The sequence below is a fragment of the Ammospiza caudacuta genome, chromosome 25 (assembly GCF_027887145.1).
Source record: "Ammospiza caudacuta isolate bAmmCau1 chromosome 25, bAmmCau1.pri, whole genome shotgun sequence".
In the NCBI taxonomy this organism is placed as follows: Eukaryota; Metazoa; Chordata; class Aves; order Passeriformes; family Passerellidae; genus Ammospiza; species Ammospiza caudacuta.
Genome location: NC_080617.1, coordinates 6965281 through 6990744, shown reverse-complemented (window position 1 = coordinate 6990744; position 25464 = coordinate 6965281). Strand labels below are relative to the sequence as shown.

Below are 25464 nucleotides of genomic sequence, written 5' to 3'. Positions count from 1 at the left end.
CTTGTGGGACACCCAGGGAAGGGATGGACAGGCTGGAATTGTTCCACAAGTCCCACACACCTCCTGTTCCACAGGCAGCCTCTCCACAGCAGGGATCTCCTCAAGAAAGAAAAGCTTTGTTAAGGGGAAAAAACAAAATAATGATGCACCTAGGATAATCTGTTCTCCCACACAAAAACAGGGTGCAGGTGATGGATTTTCCCCTTGTGTTCAGGAAATACACAAGTCACCTGTTTTAATGCGAATTTAAGCATATTTCAGCTTGAGAATAAAGTGAGTTACTCAGCATGCTAATACATGCAACCAACTTGCAAACTGGAATGCCTACTTGAAAGGGTAACTGCTGTTTTTAAATTGGAGAAGGGGCTAGAAGCAGCATTTTAAATTTAAACAGGGGGTAGATTAATTGCTGTTTGATGAAATTAAAAATGCATTTAAAGATCAGATTGTAAACAAGTTTACAGAAGTCAGGAATTTACATAGTTATGAAAGGGCTTCTTTAATTAGTGTGGAGCTGGTGATTGGGGCCAGATGAAAGCGCTGTGCCCACAGCAGACGCCGCCGTTCCCCTGCTCTGCAGGGATCACCTACGGAGCTGGAGCTGCTCCTCTGCACCAGATTGCTGCTCCCTCCCCAGCCAGGAGGGGCTGGGCAGCTCCTGCCACAACACAACTGCAGCAGGGAGCCTGAGGGACACCCAGGACAGGTCCCGTGCCAGGCTGGAGCTCGCTGGGGTTCCAGCTCCGAGGGATTCCTGCTCTGGGTGAGATCAGGAACCCGCTGGTCACAGCCAGAGCTGGACTCTGTTTGAAGCTCTCAGACACAGTTAAACCTCTGAGGGAGGAGGGCAGGGGTTTGAAGGGGTCTGAGCTGGTGTTTAAGGAGTGCGGGTTGCCTGCAGCAGCTCCTGGCTGTGGGTGCCCTGCTCTCTGGGGAAGGGAGCACAGCCTGACCCCACAACCCCATCACCACAACTTCCAAGGGCCATCCTGATCTGCTTTTGTGAAGTTTTTAGCTCTCCTTTCAAAGATATGCCCAAAATCACTTCCTACAGCTTTGTGAACTCTGTGGTGGCCAAGAGCACCAAACCAAGGAGGGTTGGGTTTGGGGTCCCTATGTGTCAATAAAAATGCTTTTATCTAAATAAAAAAGTCATTCCTTTTTCTAGATGTCACGTTGTGGCAGAGACTGAAGCCCTACAGAGGATTCTTATGGCTGAGGAACTTTATTATTGAGGAGGGGAACATGACATCAGAACACAGTAATTCATCAAGGGCTACAGCCAAGGTTCTCCTAACCAGGTCACTCCCCAGGATGTCCCTCTGTGCCTAAACATTCCTGAAACAAATCACAACAGGGGTTCGGTGTATCTAAGAGAGTTGCCTTTGAAAGAGATGTGACAGGATTGCTAAGTGCCCTTATATTGGAATTCTAGCTCTAGGAAGGCAAGGCAAGGCACCACAAGCCAGGGATACAAATATGGATCTGCTTCTCTACCTCTTCTATGTCCAACTAACTCCATGGGTACATAAAGTAGCAAAAGCAGGATGCTTAGAAAAGTCAGGCTGGTTTTCAGAAAGCCAGTGCTTTACCAAAAAAAAAAAAAAAAAAAAAAAAAAAAAAAAAAAAAACAATTAGTGTATAAAAGTGTTTGTGTCAGCATTTTCATGTTATTGCAGAATGTTAAATATTCCAAGAACAACCTAGCAGGAATAGCACTTTCCAGCTTCTAAAATCAGTTAAATATAAAAGTATCTTTACAAAAAAATAGGCATATAAGTCTAGCATTCTTTGGAGTTGTTTATGATGGTCTTTTAAAAATAACCTAGCAGTTTATTTCGTGCATCAAAACCATTAATTTTAAACAAGAAAACTATTCCCTGGTTTAGAAACATTTGAAAATTGCTTTTAAAAAAATTGTAGTGCTATTCCTCAGTGTTGCTGTAAAAAGATTTAAGTATAGTAGTGCAATGATTACGAGTATGCAAAACTGCAGTGCAGGTGCACAGAAACAATTGGGATAAATTCCATGGAAAGGACTGGATTCCACCACCAATTCTTTACAAAATTCCCAGGTTTTCATTCAGGAAAAAACCACCCTACTATCATTTAAGGCAAATGTTCTTTTTAAAGGTCACTTTAGCTTTCTTCAGGGAAGAAAGGGCATTAAAAATTCCCATTTCATGGCTCTCAGTCCATTTTGCATCACTAATCATTGCACTGCTATTCCCCACCCAGAGTTAGGACACTACAGTTGCCATGGATTTGGGCTATGACAGAACAGATTCTTAAGTAAAAATCACCAAAAATACCTATACAAAACAAAAAGGCTCTTAACTACCAAAAAGAAAGCCACTTGCAATTCTTAAGGTGAACAGAGGGCAGCTTCCAACTCTGCTGTTTCCTGATGGAAAATCCTGACAATTATTTGTTTGCTGCAACTCAAAATTCATACAAATGCAGGTGTTTAAATCTCCTCAAGCTCTTGAAGACACAAAAAAATCAGCTCTGAGCTTGGAGCTTCTTGCCCCAGCTCTCAGGCCTGGATTCAAACTTCCCTGATGCTGAGGTCACTCAAATCCAAGGTTCACATTGAGTCCATTCTCAACCATCACCGTGACTTCAAATCCAAGAGATTTTATAAAATTACAACAAAACAAACCAACAAAACATTGCCAAATATTTTGCAAATGGCTCTTTTGGATACTAAGTTCCCTTCTCTATGTAAATAGGATAGACAAGCAGGTACAGTTCAACGTGTCACAGGTATGACAGGCGTGTACAGATCTTCTGGAAAAGCAATAAATTCCAAAATACATAAATATTCCTTGTACCATACAGTGAGACAGGATCCTAAACCAATTCCTGGACAAATCATGGACCAAATGTTTACAGAGAAAAGCAGCAGGGGCAAGCCAGCCCTTCAGAATGAAGAATCCAGAGTCACCCCAGTGCAACAGGAACACGACTGCATCCACCATGCTCAGAGGCTGTGAGAGGAGGTCAGGAAAAACAAGCCTGTAATTAAAGTCTGCAAACTTTAGGTAATTACTGTACCTGGTCTATCCACGTGGCTTGGAGTAACTGCGAGTTCATGCAAAAACCAATTGCTATTGATATGAAAAGAGCAGTCTGTTAGAAGCATTGTTATGGGATATAACCTGATCCTCTGCAGATGCTGGTTACTTGGTGAGTCTCTTGGCTACATCACTGTAAGCTATTTCAATCTCCTTGTCTCCAGGACAGGTGTTGGTGAACTCATCCCTGCTGTAAGCATTTGTCAGGTATCTCCAGATCCCTGTCATCTCCTTGGGAATCTCAAAGTTGCGGTATTTTTTGGCCACCACCTGGAATGACAGAATTATGTTATAAATTTACATCCTTCACTTTAAACACTTTTCCAGCCCTGGCCACTCTCTTGTGAAGTTATCATTCCAGCCTGGACACGTGGGATGAGTCCTGCAGTTTCCAGAGGCTGTTCCTGAGGGATGCCCTGGCTGTTCCTGCCTCTCTCCCCTTGGGGCTCTCCTCACCCAGGGAAATTCTTCTGCAGGCAGGCAGAAACTGAGCCTGTGGCTCCATCTGCAGTACAGAACTGACACAGAGCACTGCAGGCAGGGGAGGAACCAAACCACACTGCTGTGGGCACATCTGCACTCCTGCGGCTGTCCCAGGCTGCCTTTTACATTCCAACTCGGTTATTTACACAATCCCTTTATTTGTGTAATTTACTTTGTTCTGAGCAGTTTCCTCTACAGAAGTGAGCAACCCCCTTCAGCCATTACCTGCTCACCTGATCTTCACCTTCCTCCTCCTCCTCCTTGTGAGCTCTGCAGCTCCCTGGGACCACGAGGGCAGGGCAGGGAATGGGGTTTGGGCTCTCTGCTGCCCAAATTCACACCTGCCCTGATCTCCACTGCTCAGAGCCCTCTGAGTGACCCAAACCTTGCACAAACTCAGGTACTACCAGCGCAGCTAAGCTTACAGACAGCTGCAATTAGCTGTGCACAGGAATAACACAAAGCACAGCTATTTTCTGCTGCATTTTCCCCTGCAGCCCCCCAGGTCTGACCTTGACAATGTGCAGTTTGGGCAGCAGGTTGCAGTCGGCCAAGGTCATCTCGTTGCCATCCAGGAATTTGCGTGTGGACACTGTGACATCCTCCAGGCTGTTCTCATCGATCTCATCAGGCAGGGGGGAGTTCAGGTACTCATCCAGCTTCTGCAGGGTTTTCAACAGGCCACGTTCTAAGGCTGCACAGGAAGGGATCATTCAAAACAAATATTAAACTGAGCCTGCTACTAGATCTGAAATACAAACCCCACATCTCTGTGCTATCCTGAAGGATTTGTAACCCTTGGTCAGTTTTTGTGCCTCTGTGCTCACCAGAACACTGAAACTGGACCAGAATCTCTTTAAATATCCCACAAATGCAGGTTATTTAAAAGCTGGCTAACACAGGAGTTTGCACTAATTTAAAATGCTGTAAGACTGCCCACAGGGGTTTATTTTTGGTTTAAAAAGTGGCTTATGTCAGTTTCTTAAGACTGTGCCTAACTGGCTTAAACTGATTAGAATTAAGCTATGCTGGGGTTTATATACATTTAAACATAATCTGTTTAATGTCACATGCTCAGCAAACAGCCCTGACCAACCCAGAGCACCCAGGCTGGTGCAGGAGCACAGCAGGATTGGGAATGGAGCAGAAGGCTTATGGAATGTAGCAGCAGAGGGCAGCACACCCCAGAAAATCCCCAGTTATTTCCCAACTGTTTACAAATATTTTGCATCTCTCCCTTCGAACTGCAGTAGAAAGGAACCCTGATTCCCTGAGTTTGGTTTTCCCTCTAAGTACTTTAAGGACAAAATTGATTTGTACTGAACTACTTAAAGGCCCAGCTGTGAGTTCTTCACCACTTACTGATCCCTCGTGTGAAATCTCCTGTTTTCCCTCCACACAGAAAGGTTTTAATCCTTTAATGGAAGTGACACAAACTAAGCTCAGCTCAGAACTCTGAATGGGAGCCCTGAGTCCTGGAGAGGTGAAATAAGAGCAGCAGATACACAGAAATTCGACCATTGGGGCATGACAAACTTTGTCTGAAATTTGCTTCTGGATGTTGAAATATTTATCCTTCATTCAAGAGTTGTGAGTGGCTGCTGCACAGAGAAGACCCAGTGCCAGGGATATTTACAAACAATGCACACCCCACTGAAATTCTGATTGAACTGAAGTTCTCTTTCAAATGTTGAAATCTCTAACATTAAATTTAAATAAGATTTTAATTCATGAGACTGTCAAGTGTCCACCAACATGCAGCTAAATCTGTCAGGGAGATATTTCCCACAAAGCTGCTCTGAAAAACACAAAGAGTGAATCAGGAGTGCACTGTCCCCCAGTGACCCACCTTCATTAGCTTCTGGTCTAGAGTTCTTGATAAAAGCAGAAAATTTGGCAAATATATCCATTCCAGCAGTGTTGGATTCTGGGTGCTTTGGTGAGAGTTTCAGGTACCTGAAAAGCAGCAAGGAGCAGATCTACAGCACATTTAGCAGAATGGTGCTCATTATCTATTAATTAACACAAAATGGCATTTTGTTACTGATTTATCCTTTTCCAGCCTGGCTCCTGAAGTGTAGCATCACACCCTGAGGTTTTTAAACCTTTTCCAGAGGGAAAAAGCACATTGCTGCTTTCTGAACCAGATATTTGGTACAAACAGAGTCTGAGGAGCCCAGGGCAGCAGAGCTCCCTCAATCAGTGCTGCCAAGGGAGCACATCACTCATCTGTCAGCAAAATACAGGGTTTTCCACTTCAATTAGCATCAGAGTTATGGACTCCACATCTCTTAACAAAAACATGAAGTTTTGCCATGCTGAAAAGACAAAACAGTCCAGTCTGTTAAAGGCAGTGTCTGGATCTGCCTGCCAGCTGAAGAGTACAAAGCCAAGAGTCTGGAGACAGTTGGAACACATTAAAACAAATTCTCACTACAGTTTAGGACCAAGTTTTGTACAGCAGACTCCTCTTCATTTGCATTATTTGGACACAAATGTGCCTGTCACCAAAAGGGAGAGTTTGAAAGTGCAGAAAGGATGACTGGGGTATGCAAAGGATATTTATAAAATAATCTTAGAGAGAAAACAGTTTTTGACCTAAAGATGAGGAAGCTGAGGGGAGGGAGGTATGACAAGCAAGAACTATTCCATGTCTTCAGTTTCTTGGGGCAGAAATCCCCTGTGAGAGCTGTGCCTGAGGTGACAAACCATCAGTTTAACACTTACTTGGGTGGGGCCAGAACATCTTCCAGGAACTCTTCAATCTTGTTCACATCTGTTCTCACTTCCCCATTGTATGTGATGAAGGGGGGGTGAGTGCCTGGAGCCAGATTCTGAAGGTCTGCTGGTTTCCTGGGGAGATGCAAACCCATGAACAGTAAGCAGGGGACATAATTTCATTGCTATGACCACAAAAGCACTGCTGAGGTTTCCACACCCTCGGTTTTAAATAGACACCACCAGTTTTCTTTCTAAAAAGTGAGTTTACAACTAAACATTTTGAATACACTTGCTAACAATTAATTTGAAACAGTTAAAACCAATCTCCTCCTACCTCTGGCTGTGTTTATTCTCAACTCCATCCAATGCTGACTAGAAGAGGGATACCTATACACACACCTCTCCTTCCTTCCCCAGCCCTACAGAGCAGTTTATATATAGCATAATCTGTGCTAATCCTGCCCCTCACACAGATCTGCTCTGGAAAGCAGCAGGTCTGCCCTAGCATTTATTGAACAGTGAATAAAGCATTTATTTCATGCCCAGGGAGGTTGGTTCCAGGCAGGCCGACAGATGCTTGAACATCATGGTTAAAATGATGCTTCAGTTTCCCCCAGTGAGAAAAGGTATTTACAAACAAGAGCAGCACACCTGGGAGAGCAATCCCACATTGGGATTATTCATGAGAGAAACAGCAAAAAGCTGAAATAGCCATTTCTAGCTCTTTTCCTAACTAACATTTCCCCTAGGCAGCCTGGCCACCACCTCCCGCTGGCTCAGCTGAGAGCTGTGCCAAGGCAAAGCTGCCCCCTGGTTCCTGTTTGAGCACAACCCTGAGCTGGGCCTGAGCCCTGTCCAGCCTGGCCACGTTCCTGAGCCAGCTGCAGGCCTGCAGGAACTGGATTTACTGGAAACTGCACTTCAGGAAATGCTCCTGACAGCCCCAGACAGGGAAACTGAACTGGTGCCATGCACAGCCCCAGCCCTGCAGGGATGAGAGCAGCTGGGCTCCAGGCTGAGCTCAGTTTACAACTCTACCTCGTTTTCCATTTCTTACAAAATTTAGAACCCCTGCCAGAATTTCATGTCCTGCCCACTGCTGCCCCTTTTCTAGAGCCAAGGTGTGCTTACTTGTAACACTGAAGGAGAAAAGTGATTTTCATACTTACCCTGGGAGATCTTATGAATACAAGAATTTAACTCTTTTCCATTTTTAAGCTTCTGAGAAGTTATTTCTCACTAAGAGTTGCCACCTCTCCCTCACTTTTAGGATTTAAAGTCGTCATTGGGTAATGCTTTAAGTAGCTTAACACTTCATTTAAATACAGCTTTGTAACTCCCAACAATTACAGGAAGTCATCGTGGCTCCCTTCCAGCTCCCCATGTTGGCCAGATAAAATTCCTCAAAAGGAATGTTATTTGAAAAACAAACAGGAGCAAGAGCACAGGATCTGCAGGAATACTATCAAAGGCAAGCTTTAGCTCAGAAACAGATTATTCCAAAGAACTGCCCAAAAGAGCTTTCCAAAGAAGCAGAGTGCATCTCAGAGCACTTTATCCATCTGGATCTTTCAAAAGAACGCAGAATGAAGATCCCACAGCCCAGCTCAGGGTTTGACTCCAGTTTTCTGCCCCTGCCAGGAGATCCAAACCAAGCCCTGCTCTAGCACAGCCCTTGGAGCACACAGGAACAGCCTGAAAAGGCTCAGAGTACAAATTCCCCCAACAGTCAAACAAGAAGGCAATTACTGTAACAGTGATGTTTGCCTTCAGAGATAAAGCTGGAGAGCTTAAAAAAACAAACCAAACCCAAACAAAAACCCCTTCTGTAACCACTCCAAATAATTCCAACACGGTTTGTGCCTACCCCAAAGTTTACCAGGGGTTTTGGAGGCAGGGCCACATTCACTATCTGGCCCTCAGAGTTAAGGTGTAAACACCTCATGGCTTTGCCACAAACCAGAGTAGTAATTAGCATGCAAATTATTTATTGTAGAGCAGACAAATTCCAGCCCCCAAATGTAACACATTTATAAATTACACAAATACTGCAGTGAGGATCTGAAGAGTAACATGGGGAAAAGTCAGTCAGCAGTAAAACCCCAGTTCTCAGCAGTATTTCACTCTGCTCAAGTTGGATCGATGTCTGGGTGGTCTTTAATATTTAATTTGAATATTTAATATAATTAAGGGTTTGCCTACCAAAGGAACTGCAAAAACTCCAAATGAAGATGCTCCAAACAGGATTTCAGCCCTCAGCTGAAGACAAGCTGGCCCTGAGTGCTGCTCCAAGCCCAACAAATGGTTTGTGCAGGGCAGCTCTGCTCCGGCCCCCAGAACAAGGCAGAGCCCTGGGCACGGCAATGCTGCTGCCCAGAAGGGAAGAATGGAGCCTCTGTGTGCCCAAGGAGAGGGAAGAAATGCCTGACTCCTTGCAGAGGGTGGGACTGCCCTCCTCCCTTGCCTATGTGCACATTTTGTGTGTTGAGGGCAGAGCTGAGCAGTGCAGAATGTGACTTTGTTAGCTCAGGGCAGCTCTGCAGGGGAAGCACTCAGGCAGGAGAAGCAGGCTCAGATTTTCCTGTGTCCCAAGTCCCTCATTGTGAACTTTTGTACCCAACCATGACCTTTTCAGGCTCACAAACAGAGCTGGCCTTGCTGCTGTGCAGCACTGATATTATGAGGCAGAGGCAAGCAAAGCCTCTTTTCCTTTTTTCTGGTTTCGGCCAACAAAATAAATTCAGATTTTTTTAAACAATTCCTGCTCTGCTCTGTTCCTGTTAGACACAAACTCAACAAGAGCAGAGGAGATAATTGGCTTGAATAAAGTGCTCACAAAAGCAGTTTCTTGTGGCAGTATGAAGGCACCACCTAACATCCATTATCATTCTGGCAGTGATAACAAGGGGAAACAGCCCCATGTGATATCAAACATTTCCTGTCCAGCACTCAGCTGGATGTGATGTTCTGCAAGCTGCACTGTTCTGCCACTGGGTATTGATCAGTCCAGTGTTAAAGCTGTATTTAAGGACATCTAAATAAAGTCTAAAAGGAATTAAGTTTGTATCAATACCTATTTCACCCTGAATTAGCTGCAGTGGTCCTTTGTGTCCTTTCCCAGAGAACCCCTTCAGTGCCCAACACAAAGGTGGTTTATTTGACCTATTCCCCTGCAGAGCTTTAATTTTGCACTTATTTTGTGTTTCCCCTTCCTCAACAGAAAAAGAAATCCTGAAAGAAAGCTTTCCTTGTGTAAGGAAGGTCAACTTTAAACATCTGCAACCAATTTATAGGCTAAAAGTTAGTCTTACATCTCATTCCCCCACCCAATTAACTCCAAGTTGCCAAGGGGACACAAAATAAAGCCAATTCATCAGGAATATTTGGCATTTTAATGATATCTAAGCTGGTTCAGCAGTAAAAAGCCTTTCAAACCTAAAATATCTCTGCCCACCCCAGGAACTGCAATAGGTTGAACAACCCCATCACTAAAGGAAAAGGAAATCCCAAATTACCAAGAGCCCACAAGCAGCAGCTCTGCCCCTGAGCTTGCACAAACCACAGCAGGGCTGGTGGAAGATGTGACACATTTGGTTTATGGGGCTGGCAGCAGCAGCATCTGCAGGGAAATCCCACACTGGCCAGAAAAGCTCTTTGAGCAGCTCCAAATGCACCCAGGGCTGACAAAAGCTGCTTTCTGCCCCTCACCACACATGGGAGCCTTTCACTCTCCTTGCCAGCACTGCAGCAGCAACTTCAGTGATTTTTAAAACCCAAACAAGTCACCTCCCTCCAAAAAATACCCAGAGCTTAAGCCCAGCAGGGTGATTTCTCCCTTCTAAGCTGGATTCAGTGCAGAACACTGTGTTTCTGTTGGCTTTATTCCTGAAATTCAGGTTTGGAGGCACCGGCAGCTGCCCCTCTGCAGAGCTGTGACCAGCAGAGTTTTCCATCAGTGCTGGGAAAACATGACTTCACACCCAAAGCAAACACAAGGCCCCTGCTGAATTTAGCACTTCCATAACACAGAATGCCCAGCCTGAGGAAATGGAGGCTCCTGGATTCATTCTCACTGGTTTTAGCCACCAAGGTACTCATTTATAGAGGAGCAGCTGCAGTTTAGGTGACAGCACCGTGGCTTATCTGGCTGACACTGAACAAAGGCAGAATATTCTGCATTTTATTCCTGCCCATTTCACTTGGATTTACCTCATGGGCAGGTATTTTCATTATTATTGCACAATAACCAAAATTATCTTAAAAACATTAAGAAAAGGAGAAGGCTGCACATTGTTTGTGACAATCATCCATCACTGGAATTTGACCAGAGGGTGACTGACTAAAAATATCCACCTGTCCCCACTTCTTGATGTGAAGTCAGGAAAGGAAGAGTCAATATTCAGTTACAAAAGGCTTTGTGTGAGTTTTACAGAAGAGAACCACTGAACAAATTCAAGAGAACTTACCATAATTTTTGGTTAAACCATAATGAATGCACCATTTACATCCAGTTAATTATTAGGACAGATTTTAATTTCACAGAACCATCCCATGAGCCATAGAAGCTCTGGCCAAAGCTTTGTTCCACCAAGGGTGCTGAACTCTTGATGGCCCAATAATTAAAGTATTTCTTACCTCTTCAGGTCCACTGTTGTGACACTGAACACGACTCCCTTCAGCCACAGGATCATGAAGAGCCTCTGGGAGAAGGGGCAGTTTCCTATGCTCTCACCATCACTGCCAGCCTGCAGACAGAACAGAGCATTAATTAATGTGGGCAGGGATGGCTCTGCTCCTCTCCCAGCCTCTGGAACAGCTGTGGTTAAACACACACTCAGTACAATGAAATTGCCACATCCGTCAAGTTTTTACTTGTCACGTCCCCCAGCTGCTCAGAAAATGCACAGAGCAATATTTCAGTTATCTGTGCCAGGGCCAGGGCTGCAGTGCCCTTGGAAGCTGAACATCCTCTCTGAGCAGCCACACCTTCTGAGGGCAGCTTTCCAATGGCACTGCTGCTCTTTGCTCTTTATTATTCCTTTCCTTTCTTCTCCAAGGCATGGCTGATTCATTGGAGTCATCTCCCAGTCCAGTGCCTCTATCTCTCCCTGTGCAGTGCTCCAGGAACTGAGAATTGATTGTACTGCAGGTGCTGTGAGCAAAGACATAACTGTGAGTACATAGAGACTTCACTGACAATTAAATAATATCCCAAAGCCACTTTTTATAGGCAATTTATCAATCAGTCTTTGTCCCAGCACCACAAAGGCCCATTAGAAAGCAGCAGTGAGCTGCCAGTGATAGCACCCATCTCATCATCGCTCTGACAATGAAGGATGCATTGCTGAGTTGGAAAATTTTAGTTTTTTCTGGGCTAGAATGAGGCACTGGAAACCTTTGTTATAAAATTCAATCCTCTGAGAACCGGTTCAGTACTTAAAGCAGCCAAATATGTCAGATTATCCTGACATGTACTTTATATCAGATGAGTTTCAATGGATTTTGCTTATTATTGTTATTATTAGAGTCCTTCCAAGGGTGATTTTCATCCATGCAATTCTCAAAGCCTGGCCAATTCTTTCATCATCACAGTGAGGGGAATTCAGAAAGACTTTGAAAGTTAAAAAGAGCAACAGCAGGATTTTCAAAGGCCAGGAAAAGAGAGAGTTTTCAGAGAAGCTGTCTTAAATTCAGAAAGCTGTTTGGGGTTTTGTAAAATCACGGGGCCTTTGCAGGTAGAGCTGAGTTTCTTTAACAGCTGTTGAGGATTTTTAAATTAATTACTGTTCCTACAGCCAATGGACTCATTCCTGACATGTCCCTCCTGTCAGAACTCCCAAAGACCTGGCTGTAGATACAGAATCAGTTTTCTTCAAACCTTTATTAGCGTCATTAATGAAGACTTGACAGAGAAAAGAAGTTGTTATTAAATTGTATAAATTACAAATTGCCAGCTTTATATTTGGATAGTAGAGTCAAACTTGCAGCAGATTATTGTTAATGGATTGTCTTAAACTCTGCCATGTGTCTGCTCAGGAGGCTGAATTCTAGAAGCATCTAGAAAAAGGATAATGTTAATATTTAACCCTTCACTGTCCCTGCACACAGCAGGCTGGATTTCAGCAATTCCCCCTCCCATGTTTACACTGGAGCTGACATTTCCTACAGGTAAATTATAGATTTATATTCATCTGCTTTTTCTGCTGCCACGTGTCAGGTCTGATCTACCTTTGGAAAAAAGGGACTGAAAAACACAACACTGCATCCCATCTAAGGAAAATACATATCTTGTACTGCCCAGGGTAATTCATGCTTTGAAGCAGAAATAATTCTTTGACTCAGAACTGATCTGAGCCCTCAAACTTCAAGCAAAGCCTGAGTTACACTGCAGTAACAGCACAGGCTGAAATCTCCATCCCATTAAACTTTACCTGGCCCACTGCAATCCAAACCAAAGCTACTTTAAAATCATAGAACTGCACAAAAAGTTTAAAATTTCAGGCTGACCTGTGGCTTTCATTGAGGTCCATCTTCATAAGCCAAAATCAAAGTGACCAAAAAAGGTCAAATGCATTTACTTATCCTGCAACTTCCCTTCTCTCCCAACACAAGTGCAACATTCCAAGTGAACAACCATCAGCAGCATCTGCTTTAGTTCAGGACAGGCTTTTTGGATTATTTGAGTCAGAGGAGGGGATTAGAGCCATGAACAAACCCTGATGCACACTCAGAGCCCAGCAGCCCAAAGGGAGCCCAGACTGTTCTGTCTGCAAATGTTTGTCCCACTTCTGCTCCAAAAAGTCCCAAGTTATTCTGAGCACACACTGGAGAAGGAATGCACTCAGAATGCCAAGAAACTCTGGCTCCAGAGCTCTGGAGCCAAGGAATTCTGCTCTGTAACTGTTGCCTGAGAGGCCCATTTGGTGTTTGATGCTCCAGCCCCTCCTCAGGAGCAGCTCTGGGTCCCCTCAATCCATGGATCCTCCTCAGCTCTGGGCCCCCTCAATCTATGGATCCTCCTCAGCTCTGGATTCCCCTCAATCCATGGATTCTCCTCAATCCATGGATCCTCCTCAGCTCTGGATTCTCCTCAATCCATGGATCCTCCTCAATCCATGGATCCTCCTCAATCCATGGATCCTCCTCAGCTCTGGATTCTCCTCAATCCATGGATCCTCCTCAGCTCTGGATTCTCCTCAATCCATGGATCCTCCTCAGCTCTGGGTCCCCTCAATCCATGGATCCTCCTCAGCTCTGGATTCTCCTCAATCCATGGATCCTCCTCAGCTCTGGGTCCCCCTCAATCCATGGATTTCTCCTCAGCTCTGGGTCCCCCTCAATCCATGGATCCTCCTCAGCTCTGGATCCCCTCAATCCATGGATCCTCCTCAGAGCTCCCCACTGTGCTGGGTGCTCCTGCAGGAGCCACTCCTGGCTCTGGTTTTCTCTGCCAGAACAGAGCTGTGCTGGCAGTAAACTCTAAACTTTACATATTAGAAGAATACTCTGAAATCTGACATGATTTGACATGCAGGGGTTAATCACAGAATAATTGTGCTTGTCATTGCCTTGTCTTTGAATTCAGGCCATAAAATTCCAGGATATCTTCAGTGGCTAATCCTCATCACCATCAGAGTAAAGCAAATATTCAATGTTGACTTCTCTGCACTAACCTCAGCATAGGTTATTTGTTATTTAACAAGGCTATAGTCATTCTATACCAAGAAGCTTTGAGGTTTTACTTCAAATTCTTTTTAAAATCAGTCTAAAAATCTTTATTACCAGTAGTATTGGTAATGTTACTAATGCCAAACTGCCTGCAATTAGGGCTAATTTCCAATTCTACCATTGCACACTGAAGGATATGTATTCAAAAACCTCACTTTATATCTAATTTCACTGAATTTCAGGTTTTCAATTGCAGGGATTAGGACCAGAGAGAGGAAAAGTGCCACACCTCTCACACAGCAAGGAACATGGAATTTCTCACTTTGTGTTACCCTCTACAAACTGAAGTGAATTCAGAAAACCTCTGGGAAGGTGGCAAAAAGGACTTTATTAATTGTCAGACGTGGCACAGGGAGAGCAGGGCCCACACCCTTCAGAACGCTGCTCTACAGTGCTCTATGAAAACAAATAAAGCTATTTTTAAAGAAACATTAAATAAGAAAGGAAGTTCAAACAAGAATGGGAGAGTTCCAGGGCAGTAACAGAATCAGCAGCTCATTGAGGAGCCAGCCTGGTTTGTCACAGCCACACTGGAACTCCTGGCACCTCCAGAGCCCAGCAGCTCAGCCCATGCAGGAGTGCAGCCCTTGGGAAAGGGAAAAACCCCAAAATCTGCTTATCCCAGTGTCTGCAGGAGTGAGCTGAGCTTGGAGGCCACCTCCTCCCTTTCTCTTCCCTGAGGAGTGATTTCATTCAAATGAGACCGTCCAAAAAAACAAAACCCCAGAGAATACAAGTAACCAAACATCTGTTTGAGTGGCTGAACAAGCTAAGGGGAGGGAAAAATCCATTTAAATTATGAAAAGTTTGTCTTCACAGCTGCATAAAAATTAACCTGACTCCTGACACCAGAAGCTGAGTGGATTTACCTCAGCAAGGGAGTGCTGAAGTTTATTGCAAGACCAACAAAAAGCCAGACAAGCAAAGAAACATTAAAGGACACAGAACCCTTCTTATACAAAACAGATCTGAGAATTTTAGAAATCCTGGGTCCCAAAGATTTCTGCAAAACTGTTTCAAATATTAACCAGTTAAAAGGAGCCCATTACAAGTTTCCCAAAGTAGATCAAATAACTGCAGAAAAATAAAGTCAAAGGGCATCTGATGAGCAATGGAACACAGCTCAGTCTCTGCCTGCAAAAATAGAACAAAAGGAAAGGGCAGAACACCAGGAGACCATTTCTTCATTTACCCAAAACTCTCAAGGGAATTCCTCCCAGATGTGACATCTTTACCAGAAGTGGTGAGAGAAGTTTGGATGAAGAGGGATAAAGATATTTTAGAAGCATCTCACAGAATACTTTCCACCAGAGACAAGGACTGCAGCACCAAGGAAATCCCCACTCCCCAAGTGGGGAAGCTGCACTTTGCAAAGTCTAGAAGAATAATGTTCCAGGCAATAAACAGATTGGGGGGAAAATGAAAATTAAAGAGAGAGTATGTTCAAATCCTAAACTCAGTCATCTTGAAATATGTCTTGAGTTCTAACAATGAAAACCAAACCTGCTGAGAAAACTGCATGAGCAACCCAGCAGGATGCAAAGCCATTGCCTCAAACCAGCAGATAACAATCAATTTTGCCTGCTTAATGAGCAGTAAGCTTATTCCAAAAGTGGGTAATTAATAATAATCCTTTAAGGATTACTGTTTTGAGAGGAAATTGTTTAAGGTGAGCTAACAAAGCCATTCAAGTGAAAAACCTGCAGCAGTTCCAAGGCCTGAGATAAAGGAACAGAGGATACAGGAAGGAGGGGTTTGATGTTCCACACATGAAAAGGATCTGGCTGCATCAGCCCAAATCCCTGCACCTTTACCTTGCCAAGCTGAACAGGCACAATTGTGCTGCTGACTGGGGCTGCTCCAGATAAGAGTGAAGAATTGCAGCCATGGAAGGAGTGACAGCAGTCATGTAACAAATGCTCCCCACAGAGCCATTACTGCAACTGCTCCCTGGGCTGGGGCAGGGATGGAGGAGCCTCAGGGATTGATGAACCCCAGGGATGGAGGAGCCCCAGGGATTGATGAACCCCAGGGATGGAGGAGCCTCAGGGATTGATGAACCCCAGGGATGGAGGAGCCTCAGGGATTGATGAACCCCAGGGATGATGGAGGAGCCCCCAGGGATGCTCTCTCCTCACACCCGCGCTGCAAAGCAAAGCAGACCTTAAATGCCCCCAGTGGCTCAAATATTGATGAATATTGATGTTCTCCTCTTATTCAAAGAGCAAAACAAGTGACAGGGCAGGGCTGGAAAAGCTTATCTGCAGGAGTGTTGCACTCCTTGCCACCTCCCAGACCTGCAGTTTGAGAAGGGAGTTGATTTTTTAGGGGAGGAACAGGTCAGGGAGCAAGGCAGAGTCCAGCCCTGAGTAAATCCGGTTCAGCCAGCTTTAATCTGAGGGCTGAGGGACAGGGACACTTCCTGCTGTCACCTCTGCTTCTCCAGGGCAGGGGCCACGACCTCCAGGGCAAAGCTTTTCCTTGTGCCACCAGGCAGAGCACACATGAACAGAACATTTCAACACAGGGCTGGCACACAAACGGGGCTGACTGCCCAAAGAACTTCCCTGCCACGATGAACAAATCCAGGAAAGGTGGGAATCAGGGAGAAAAACCAACAGCACATCCTGCAGAGGGTTCAGGGCATCAGAAGTGCCTTTTGAAAGTGAATTCTTAATTTGGTAACACTGTGTGAAGGTAAACTCTCAAGTCACAACCACCACACCCTGCCCAAATTTAGCTCTACTGACAAACTTAGGCCATCACTGCTACTTTAAATAGCCATTCCTTTGAGAAAAACATGGGAAATGGAAACAAAAAAGCATCAGGTCAGTGCTGACACCTGGAATTCCCTAAGATAATTAGCCTGAGATAATTAGTGTACATTTGCTATATGTTGACTGACATTAACACACCCAGGGCAAAACCAACCTGAGTTACCACTGCCTCTCCTGACCCCTATCACCATTTGTAACCAGCCCAAGTTCCACTTCAGCTGAAATTCCTTTAAACTCAAAAAATACTTCAAAATAATTAACTCGAGTGCCTGTGTTTACTTGAGATCTGGCTCTTTCAGCAGGGAAAGGAATGTTTGCCAGCCCATCCAAGCTGCCCCTTCAGTCATTACCTTGCTGATAAGTCTTCTCTCTGTCACACACTAGAAAGGCCAGTGACCATTTTAGGATGATGCTGTTTTTAGCCCTGTGATGCTGCTCTGAGGAAAATCATTAGCAGACTTGTCCTGCAGCTCCTGCTCATCACTGCCCAATTCCCACTGAAAAGCTTCTGGAGGATGCTGTGGGATCCTCGTAGTGTAGGGAAGTAAATTCACAATTCAGCAGAATTTAATTAAGTGCTTCTAGTCCTTTGGAGAGCAGGAATTATTCCGTGCTCATCCTCTGGAAGAATCAGATGGAGAGTCCCAAACCTGCTTTAAATACAAATCACCATTTTCTTCAGTGAAGAAATGAGCTTAATGACAGGAACACAAAATTCTGCCTTTATTGTGGACAGACTCAGGACACTTCCTGGCCTGGCACAGGAAAATCCAATTATTCTCTAATGGCACAGGGCTGGCATCTCTGCTGTGGCAATACCTTGAACAGAGAGCTGGTGTTGAACAAACCCCACAGGGTCAGCGGGGCCACACTGACTGCAATGTGCTGGGCAGCACCTCGACACAATCTTGCAATTTTCTGCTAGGAAACTGCCGGCAGACAATTCACTCTGCAGCACTGAGGGTTTCTTTTACACTGCCTGAAAGTTGCCTTTGGGTCTCCAGCACACAAACCTAGAGCAGGAATTGTTCATGACAGTGATTCTCTCTCCCTGGACTTATTAAATTTGCTCAAGTACAGTGTGTGCCTTGGCTAGAGCCCAAGAGACCCATTTGCAAACCTCCCCCAACAAATCATGGAGCACCAAAGCGAGAGGAAAGAACTGCAAATGCTGTCACTGGGGCTCAGAAGAACCCAGTCAAATCTGTGGTATTTCAGAGTTTTTCAAATAAACCTCTGGCTGTGCCTCACTTCCGTGGGACAGGAAAAGACAGAGCTGTGTTTGTGATATTTATAACCTCATCTAGAGGGAGACGGGCAGAGAGAACAACCCAGAGCTGCTCCAGCCTCGCCCTGGGCTGCTCCTCCTCATCCTCCTCCTCCTGCAGGTCATCCCAGCCCAGCTGACTTGGGCTGAGCCCAGCAAACCCCAGAGGAGTTCAAGGTCAGAATCCCAGCCCAAAAGCACCAGCTGGGGGTTTAAAGCCTGGTAGAACACAGGATGTGCAGCTGAAGCACTGCCCCAGCCTGGGGGGAGCAGCAGAGCCCACAAAGGAGGGGCAGTGAGACACACACTGCCCAAATTCTCAGCAGCCTCTCAAAACCCAGTGAGTCCTGAACCTGTTCCCCTGGCAGCCCCACATTCCAGAGCTCTGGGCAGGAAAAGCCTTATCAGAGACCAAAAGTGGGGCTGGAGTTTCTGTTTCAGAGTGAAGGGACTGGGGGAGGCCAAAAGGCACCTCCCTGACTGAATTCCCCTGCCCTGGGAGATGGGACCCGAGTTTCTCCTCTGGGACCTGTGTCCTGATCTCCCTGAGCTCCAGAACACTGTGTCTCACATCATGCACACCCTGAAAGGCCCAAAAACCTCCTCAGGCTTGCTTTGATTTCATTTTTAGATAAAACCATGTTAAAAAGCTATTTCCTTTATTTCAGAAAAGCAGCTCTCCACAGGGCTGAGCCAAAATAGAAAAGCTCCAAGAGAGCCAAAAAGCTCCGAGGCTGGCCCAGTAGCACCGGCTGATCCCATCAGCTCTTCCCAGGAAAATATACAGATATGACTTCACTCCTGGATTGCACTCCTATATTTAGTTTATACCTAATATGGAGATTCAGTGGGGAGAACTCAGTCATTTCCTTTCCTTGCCCTTTGTCTGGCCAACAATACAAGGAATAAGTCTGAACTCTCAGAGAATTCCCACACAAAGATGTTTGTCATTAACAACACTTTAGCTTATGTTTTTCACTTCAGCAGAAGCAAACACCCTAAAAATCCAGCTTGTGCCTCAAATATATTTTACCTGAATTTAAAACCCCAAACTACTCAAAGCAAGTTAAAAAAAAAATAACTGTTATATATTTCTTTTAGGGAAAAATATTCTAAATAAAGGATTTAAAGCTCCTGAAGTCAAACCTCTATTGAAACTCCTATGAAGACAACATAACAATTTTGGGTTTGGGTGTTTTTACTGTTCAAATATGCACAAACTCTTAATACCACAAGGGAGCACCTAGCATCTATTTTAATACTAAAACTATATTATTCCACTGAAGAACATGCAGGAAAAAAAACCAAACCTGATTAGGACAATAAGCTGTTTGTTACAGCTTATTTACCAAGAACTTTGAAGATAAAAATCAAATTAGATGGATAACAAATACAGATGTAAACTATTTTTTTCATGAACCATCAATTTGCAACCAACCACCACCTTAATTAAATTTTGTTGTCTTAGACAAACCAAGTGCCTCCCCTGGCAGACAAAAACCACCTTGTTTTCTCCAGTTCAGGCTTTACAGAACTGCACTGCTCAGTTCACTGGGAAAAGAGAACATCTACCAAAACAAGGCAACAAATCCAATTACTGCCAAGTACAGTTATCCAGCCTTAAAAGTCGTTCTTGTGGATTTTTAAGTGCTATGTCCAGCCTGGCCAGGAGCTGGGATTGGTGCAGGCACTGTTACAAAAGCTTGCAGGCCTTGTGTTTGTCACATCACAAGAAATGTTTCATTTAAACACAATCTGAGCACACACTGGTGAGAAAATAACAGTCCAGGGCTTTTTTTTTTTTTTTCCCCTTGGAGCTAATGAACACTTTAAAAAATCAAACTTTAGAGTCCAACAGTCGCTTCCCAGAGTACACAGTTACTGTTTAGCTTGGAGTTCAAGGAATTCCCCAATTAGATCCTTCCAAATGCAGATTCCTGGAAGGGACAGCTCAGCCTTCAAAAATCCACATCCAGAGAAGCAGCCACTTCTCCGCTCTCCCCACTCCAGGACAGACAGGCTTGCTCCTGGAATAAAGAACCCTTTCCATGGCCAGGATGAGGTCAGGATCGCCATGCAAGGAGCAGACAGTGCCATGAGTCACTCCAGGCTGGGAGGGGATGATCACCCATTCTCATGGGCTAATCCTGTCCCAGGGCTGCCCACTGCCAGCTTAGCAGGGCCTCCCACCCACTCCCTAAACTGCTGTAAGGATTTCTCATATCTCCTTACTTCTCAACAATCAAGTACTTTCATGGCCACACAAAACTCTCTTTAAAGAGGATCTCAGTCTCTTTACTCATTTTCACGGGAATGCTGGTGTTCACAGGGCCCTTCCCTGCTGGGTGAACTCATCACTGCACACATCAGGACAAGCCCTGGATCCTCAGTGCTCCTCCATCCCTGACTTCCAGCAGCCTCCAGGCCCCAAAGTTTGCCCCACAAGGTTTGCTCTGACACACAGGCTTCTCCTTCCACTTCAAGCCCTGGATGCACACCCTGAGAAATCCCAGCTGGGAAAACTGAGGACAGACTTGTCTTTTGTAGCAGGATCTGTGCTGCAGGAATGTGTCCATGGCACGTGTCCCACGGAGGGAGTGACTCACAGGCACCACCACAGAGCCCAGCCCTCAGCCTGTGAAGGGCCACAGCTGAAATCTGGGAATTCACACAGATTGTAGAAGGGAAAAGAGGAAAATGTTGAAGCTTGAATGTTAAGACACATTTCAGCTGCAAAGTCAAACAGAAGCCCTCCTGACAATCAGATGTTAATCACTGGGAAGGGAGAAGGGATGCCAGGGAATACAACCATTACTCAGAAGCAATTCCTGACTGAAGGAAAGCTAACTCATCTGGAAATGAGTTAACCCTCTGGAAATTATTGCCAGGAGGTTTTAAGCTTATGTAGCAATGATTTGCAAAAAAATTTAACATTTACACTTGAGGCCACCTCTGTACTAAGAGCACCAGTTCCTGCATCACCAACCAGACCCAGATGAAAAAGCTGAGGATGTTTCTGGCTGTGAGGACTTCCCCAGGCAGAATTTAAAGGAATTTGCTGGCCAGAGCAGGAAAAGGCCTGATTTATACCCACTGAGCACAGGATATAACTCAATGGTTACACCTCAGTTTACAAAGGGCCCCTTTACAACACTCCCAAGAAATAACCCTCACATGACATTTTGCTGTCTATAACAAACACATACCAAAGACAGGCTGAGGAGGTTCTCAGCTACTGAGGTTACATCAAACCCTCCAAGGATGATCTGGTGCATAAGGAGGAGACTTATCTAATAAGATTATCAAGCAATAACCCTGCCAAGACTATCTCTGAGAAGCAGCACTGCATGTCTCCAGTCCTGTTATTTCCTTGTACTGATGTGCCTCTAAATCATACAGCTACTTTGTGAATGAAAAAAAAAAAAAAAAAACCTGATGACAAAGAAGTTCAGGGATGGTTTGTAATAAACCAATGTACAGAGCTGCAGGGCTTCAGAGTGCCACAGCAGAGCTTACATAAGGAATGAGCACAGGGTGAGACAAAGGCAGACCTGAATGCACACAAATCCATCCTCTGGAGATGCTCACATCCCTTCCTGCCTCAGCCCCAGCCCCAGCATGGCACTGAACAAAACAGACCGTGAGCCCAGAACACAAACAACAGTTCACCTGCCAAATCTCTGTTTGGTTCAGACACACAAAAACAGAGACAAGCTTCTGCTGCAGTCACTGGGAGTGCTTCAGAGTGGGGTATTTATTAAATGTGAAATCACAGCTTTTTCTTTTGTACTGACAGGCAACTCAAGGGTAAACAGACAGCAGACTGTATCTGATTTTCAACACAGGTGCCCCATTTCGCAATGACATCTCACTTGAGAGCTGCCAGAAATCCAAGGTCTCGTTAATTACAAGTACACACACGTTACCAGTGGAGAGGGGAAACCTTCCTCCTACCCATGCCATGCCAGCAGAGACACACAGCTCTGAATTCCTCATTAGTGGAGCCTGGTTATTGCTTCCTTTAACACTGAACTTGTTGACCCTCTGTGTCTCCACCTGGGTACGAGCAGAGGATGCAATCACTGAGTGCCCTCCAGAACGCCCAGGGCTGAGCTTTCAGCAGCTCCATCCTCACACGCTCCCTGACAGCAACTGCACAGGCAGTTTTGTAACTGTTCTGTGATTTCCACAGGTGACTGGGCCTATTTGACCAATTCACCTCACTACGTTTTTATTTACAATAAAATTCCACACACCACCAATGAAAGCACAGCTATTATTCCAAGTGACCTGTCTGAGCTGCACTCCAATCCCAGAGCTCAAGTTTCTCTGAGCACATTCACAATGCAGCCTTCACTGCTCTGAAATGCCACTAGGGCACATAAAAATATTCCTGCTAGACAATGGAAGCCTCCCTCGTTAATGAAACATGGAACAGACAAGGAAACGAAATGAAATCAGATACATCACTGCTTTTGTCCTAATCAGCTCTCAAGAGAAAAGACTCAGAAAATATTTACACTTGGTTTAAAAGAGAGCACAGGCAGCCCACCGGCTCTGGAATGAAATAAATTCTGGAAGTTTTCATGGTGACACCAATAAACAGAATCACCAGTGCAACAGAGTTTCTTACCTAAGTCCCCTAATCCTGCAGGGGGTTCTCAGACTGTGGAAATACAATTACAGCAGACCGATACATTGTCTGGCGGGCAAACTCGTATCAGTGTGCTGGTGACAACACTGTGACAACCATTCCCAACCGAGCCCAGCCTGCGTGCGCTCCTCCCCGCGCCGTGCCCATCCTATTTTGTTACTGATCACAATTTAATAAGGCTCAAACCCCACAGGTCGGGCGCAGAGCCAGACCCTTTCTCCGGCTGCACAGGTTTGTTTCTCAAGCTTTAACCCCTACCTTTGTTTCATCTCGGGTCCGGCTGTTACAATCCTTTGTGCTCAGGTCATGCAGTCACCGCCCCTGGGCCGGGGTTGGGCTGAGCTTGGGCCAGAACTTTTTCCACTACCTCTGCCTGAGGAGCTTCCCTGGCTAACAGGGCACAGGTAGATCCCAGACACTTGAAAAGTGATTATCTGCATGGAGAAACTCTCAGTAAAGTCAGATTTCTTTTTCTAGATTGCACCCACAACCACGCGGAAAAACTGCAAGTGAGCGTTCCATTCCCAGAGGAAAAAATAATTACTAAAATCCAAATTTAGTGCTCCTTTAGATAGATGCTCTTGGCTGTCTTCAATAAACATATTCTGCTAGCAATTTCTGAAGTGAGCATCTAAATGAGTCAGAAAACAAGATTTTATTTGCCTTACAAAAAAGCTGTCCTGTTAATCCTCAACAGCTTCAATAAAGTGTGGGAAAGGCAGCAATACCCAGGTGAAACAACTGTTTTGGTTCTGTCTGCTGGGCTGGGGGTTGTCCCTTACCTGAAGGATTTTATAGGAAATAATCTTTACCTGAAGATTGTGAAGACAGGCAGCAAAAACCTCTTATTTTAACCTGAACTTTACCCTTAGGGCAGAGAGTGCTCAGCGTGCAGCAGTCATCCATAACAATGGGAAAAGGTTTCCTTGAGGGAAAAAAACCTCACTGATAACCCAAAATTTAGCTTTCTTAAAACCCATGCCAATAAAGAAATTTCAACTGAAAAGGACAGAAAAATTCCGATTTCTCCCTTTCATATAATCTCACAGGTTTATTGGTCCAATTCTGATTTAATCAGAATGAACACATCTCTCTCAAAACTATTTTTACAGCTTCTTCCATGCCACTCCTCATGCATGAAATATTATCTTTAAACACACCCACAAAGCTGATTTCCCTCTGCCCCCAAATCATTCTGCCATCAATCACTGCCTGAATTTCTTTAAAAATAAGAAAAATCAGCTGATGAACTTTAGGACAGATGAAGATAAATTGGCACATTATGTTAAAGATACACTGCTATAAATAATTCAAAGTAATCTGTAACTTAATTGCAGCAGTTGTAAGTTCTAACCTCTATATTAAGAGTCTGAATATTCTGACCAAAATCAGGTCTGGAATCCTCCACTGCAATGCTGTCCCTGGGGTCCCATTAGTGCCTCTTGATACTACTATTAGGAAGTGTGAAAAGAGGAAAAATTCAACACTTTTAAGAGTATAATTTAAGAAATAAAATCGATATTTAATAACTTCTTTCCAAATAGCTGGAAATTTTCATGTTCATCATTGTTGCTTTTATACAAAGCAATTCCCAAGTTCCCAGATGAAGAGATCTCTGATTTTCTCTCTGCAATTGGAAGAAACTTCATCTGAAGAATGTAAATACTTTCCTGTAGAAGCTTTCATTAAAGTACGTTTAAGCACAGAAAGAGAAGATTGCACGGAGTAATTGGTGTTACTTCTGATATGAAGTAAAAGTAAGATGCTGCATCACCAGAGCCCCGGAGGATGCAAAATATTGCATCATACAGCAATAAATGAATGCAAAACATGTGGAGATACCATATGGTATCTTCGCCAGATAAGGGCAGTACAACACATGCTCATTCTTCTAGTTTGGATAAAAACCTGGTGTTACTTTACATATTCACTTCCCGTCATAAAAAGTAGACTTTTGGGGCGGGGAGCGAGCAGTAACTCGCGGTTTTGCTGCTTTTTTGCCGCCTTCCTGCGCTTGGCCGGGCACACAATGCCGAGCGAGGGCGATCCATTGTGGCGCTCGGTTCTTCCCTTGTGCCAGCGCTGCTGCCCCGCACCCGCGGCACCCTTTGCTCCGGCCGGAGAATCTTCCAGCAAAACGCATCCGGGCCGCACTTTTCTCCCCCAAAAAAAGTGACTTTTCTTGCGGTCCGCCGGCTTTATCCGCCCGCTCCATCTGACTCACCGCGGCTCCCGCACTCCCTCCCGGCGCCGGGCACACGCCCTCGGCTCCGCTTTTGTGCCCGCACGGCGCCGGGAGCCGCCCCGAGCGGAGCCCCCCGTGCCCGCGGGGTGTTCGGGGGGTCGCTCCGAGGGGCTCCCCTCGCCGTGCCCGGTTGAGGAGTGGGGTCCGCGGGGAGCGGGGTGCGCACGGAGGGGCCCGAGGGAGCCGTGAGGGGACCCAGAGCCCCCCGGGCGGGAAAGCGGAGGGAGGAAGGAGGGGGGAGCGCCCAACGGTCGCGGCGCGCGCGCGCTCGGCGCTCAGACGGGACGAGACTCCCCCGCCCCAGCTGCCCTCCCCTCTCCTCCTCTGCCTCCCCTCGGCCGTACCTTGACGAAGAGCTCGATGACTGGCTCCTTGTCGCTTTCCTTCAGCCCGTTGACCGGTACGGACAGCGCCATTGCTCTCGCTGCTGCAGCCCCTGCCCCGCCTCGCCCGCCGCTGCCACAGCCGGGACGGCGACGCCGCTCCGCTCCCCTCACCCGCCCTGAGCGCGA

General features: G+C 45.4%; 1 protein-coding gene across 1 annotated transcript; it reads right to left on the bottom strand.

Moving 5' to 3' along the window:
- Positions 1-1637: 1637 nt before the first annotated feature.
- On the bottom strand, positions 1638-25464 carry CLIC4 (chloride intracellular channel 4). Its single transcript, XM_058819672.1, has 6 exons — positions 25297-25464; positions 10917-11026; positions 6288-6413; positions 5410-5516; positions 4073-4254; positions 1638-3347 (listed from the first exon to the last, which is right to left on the bottom strand). The coding sequence occupies exons 1-6, from the start codon at positions 25366-25368 to the stop codon at positions 3183-3185; spliced, it is 762 nt and encodes a 253-aa protein (XP_058675655.1). The 5' UTR covers positions 25369-25464; the 3' UTR covers positions 1638-3182.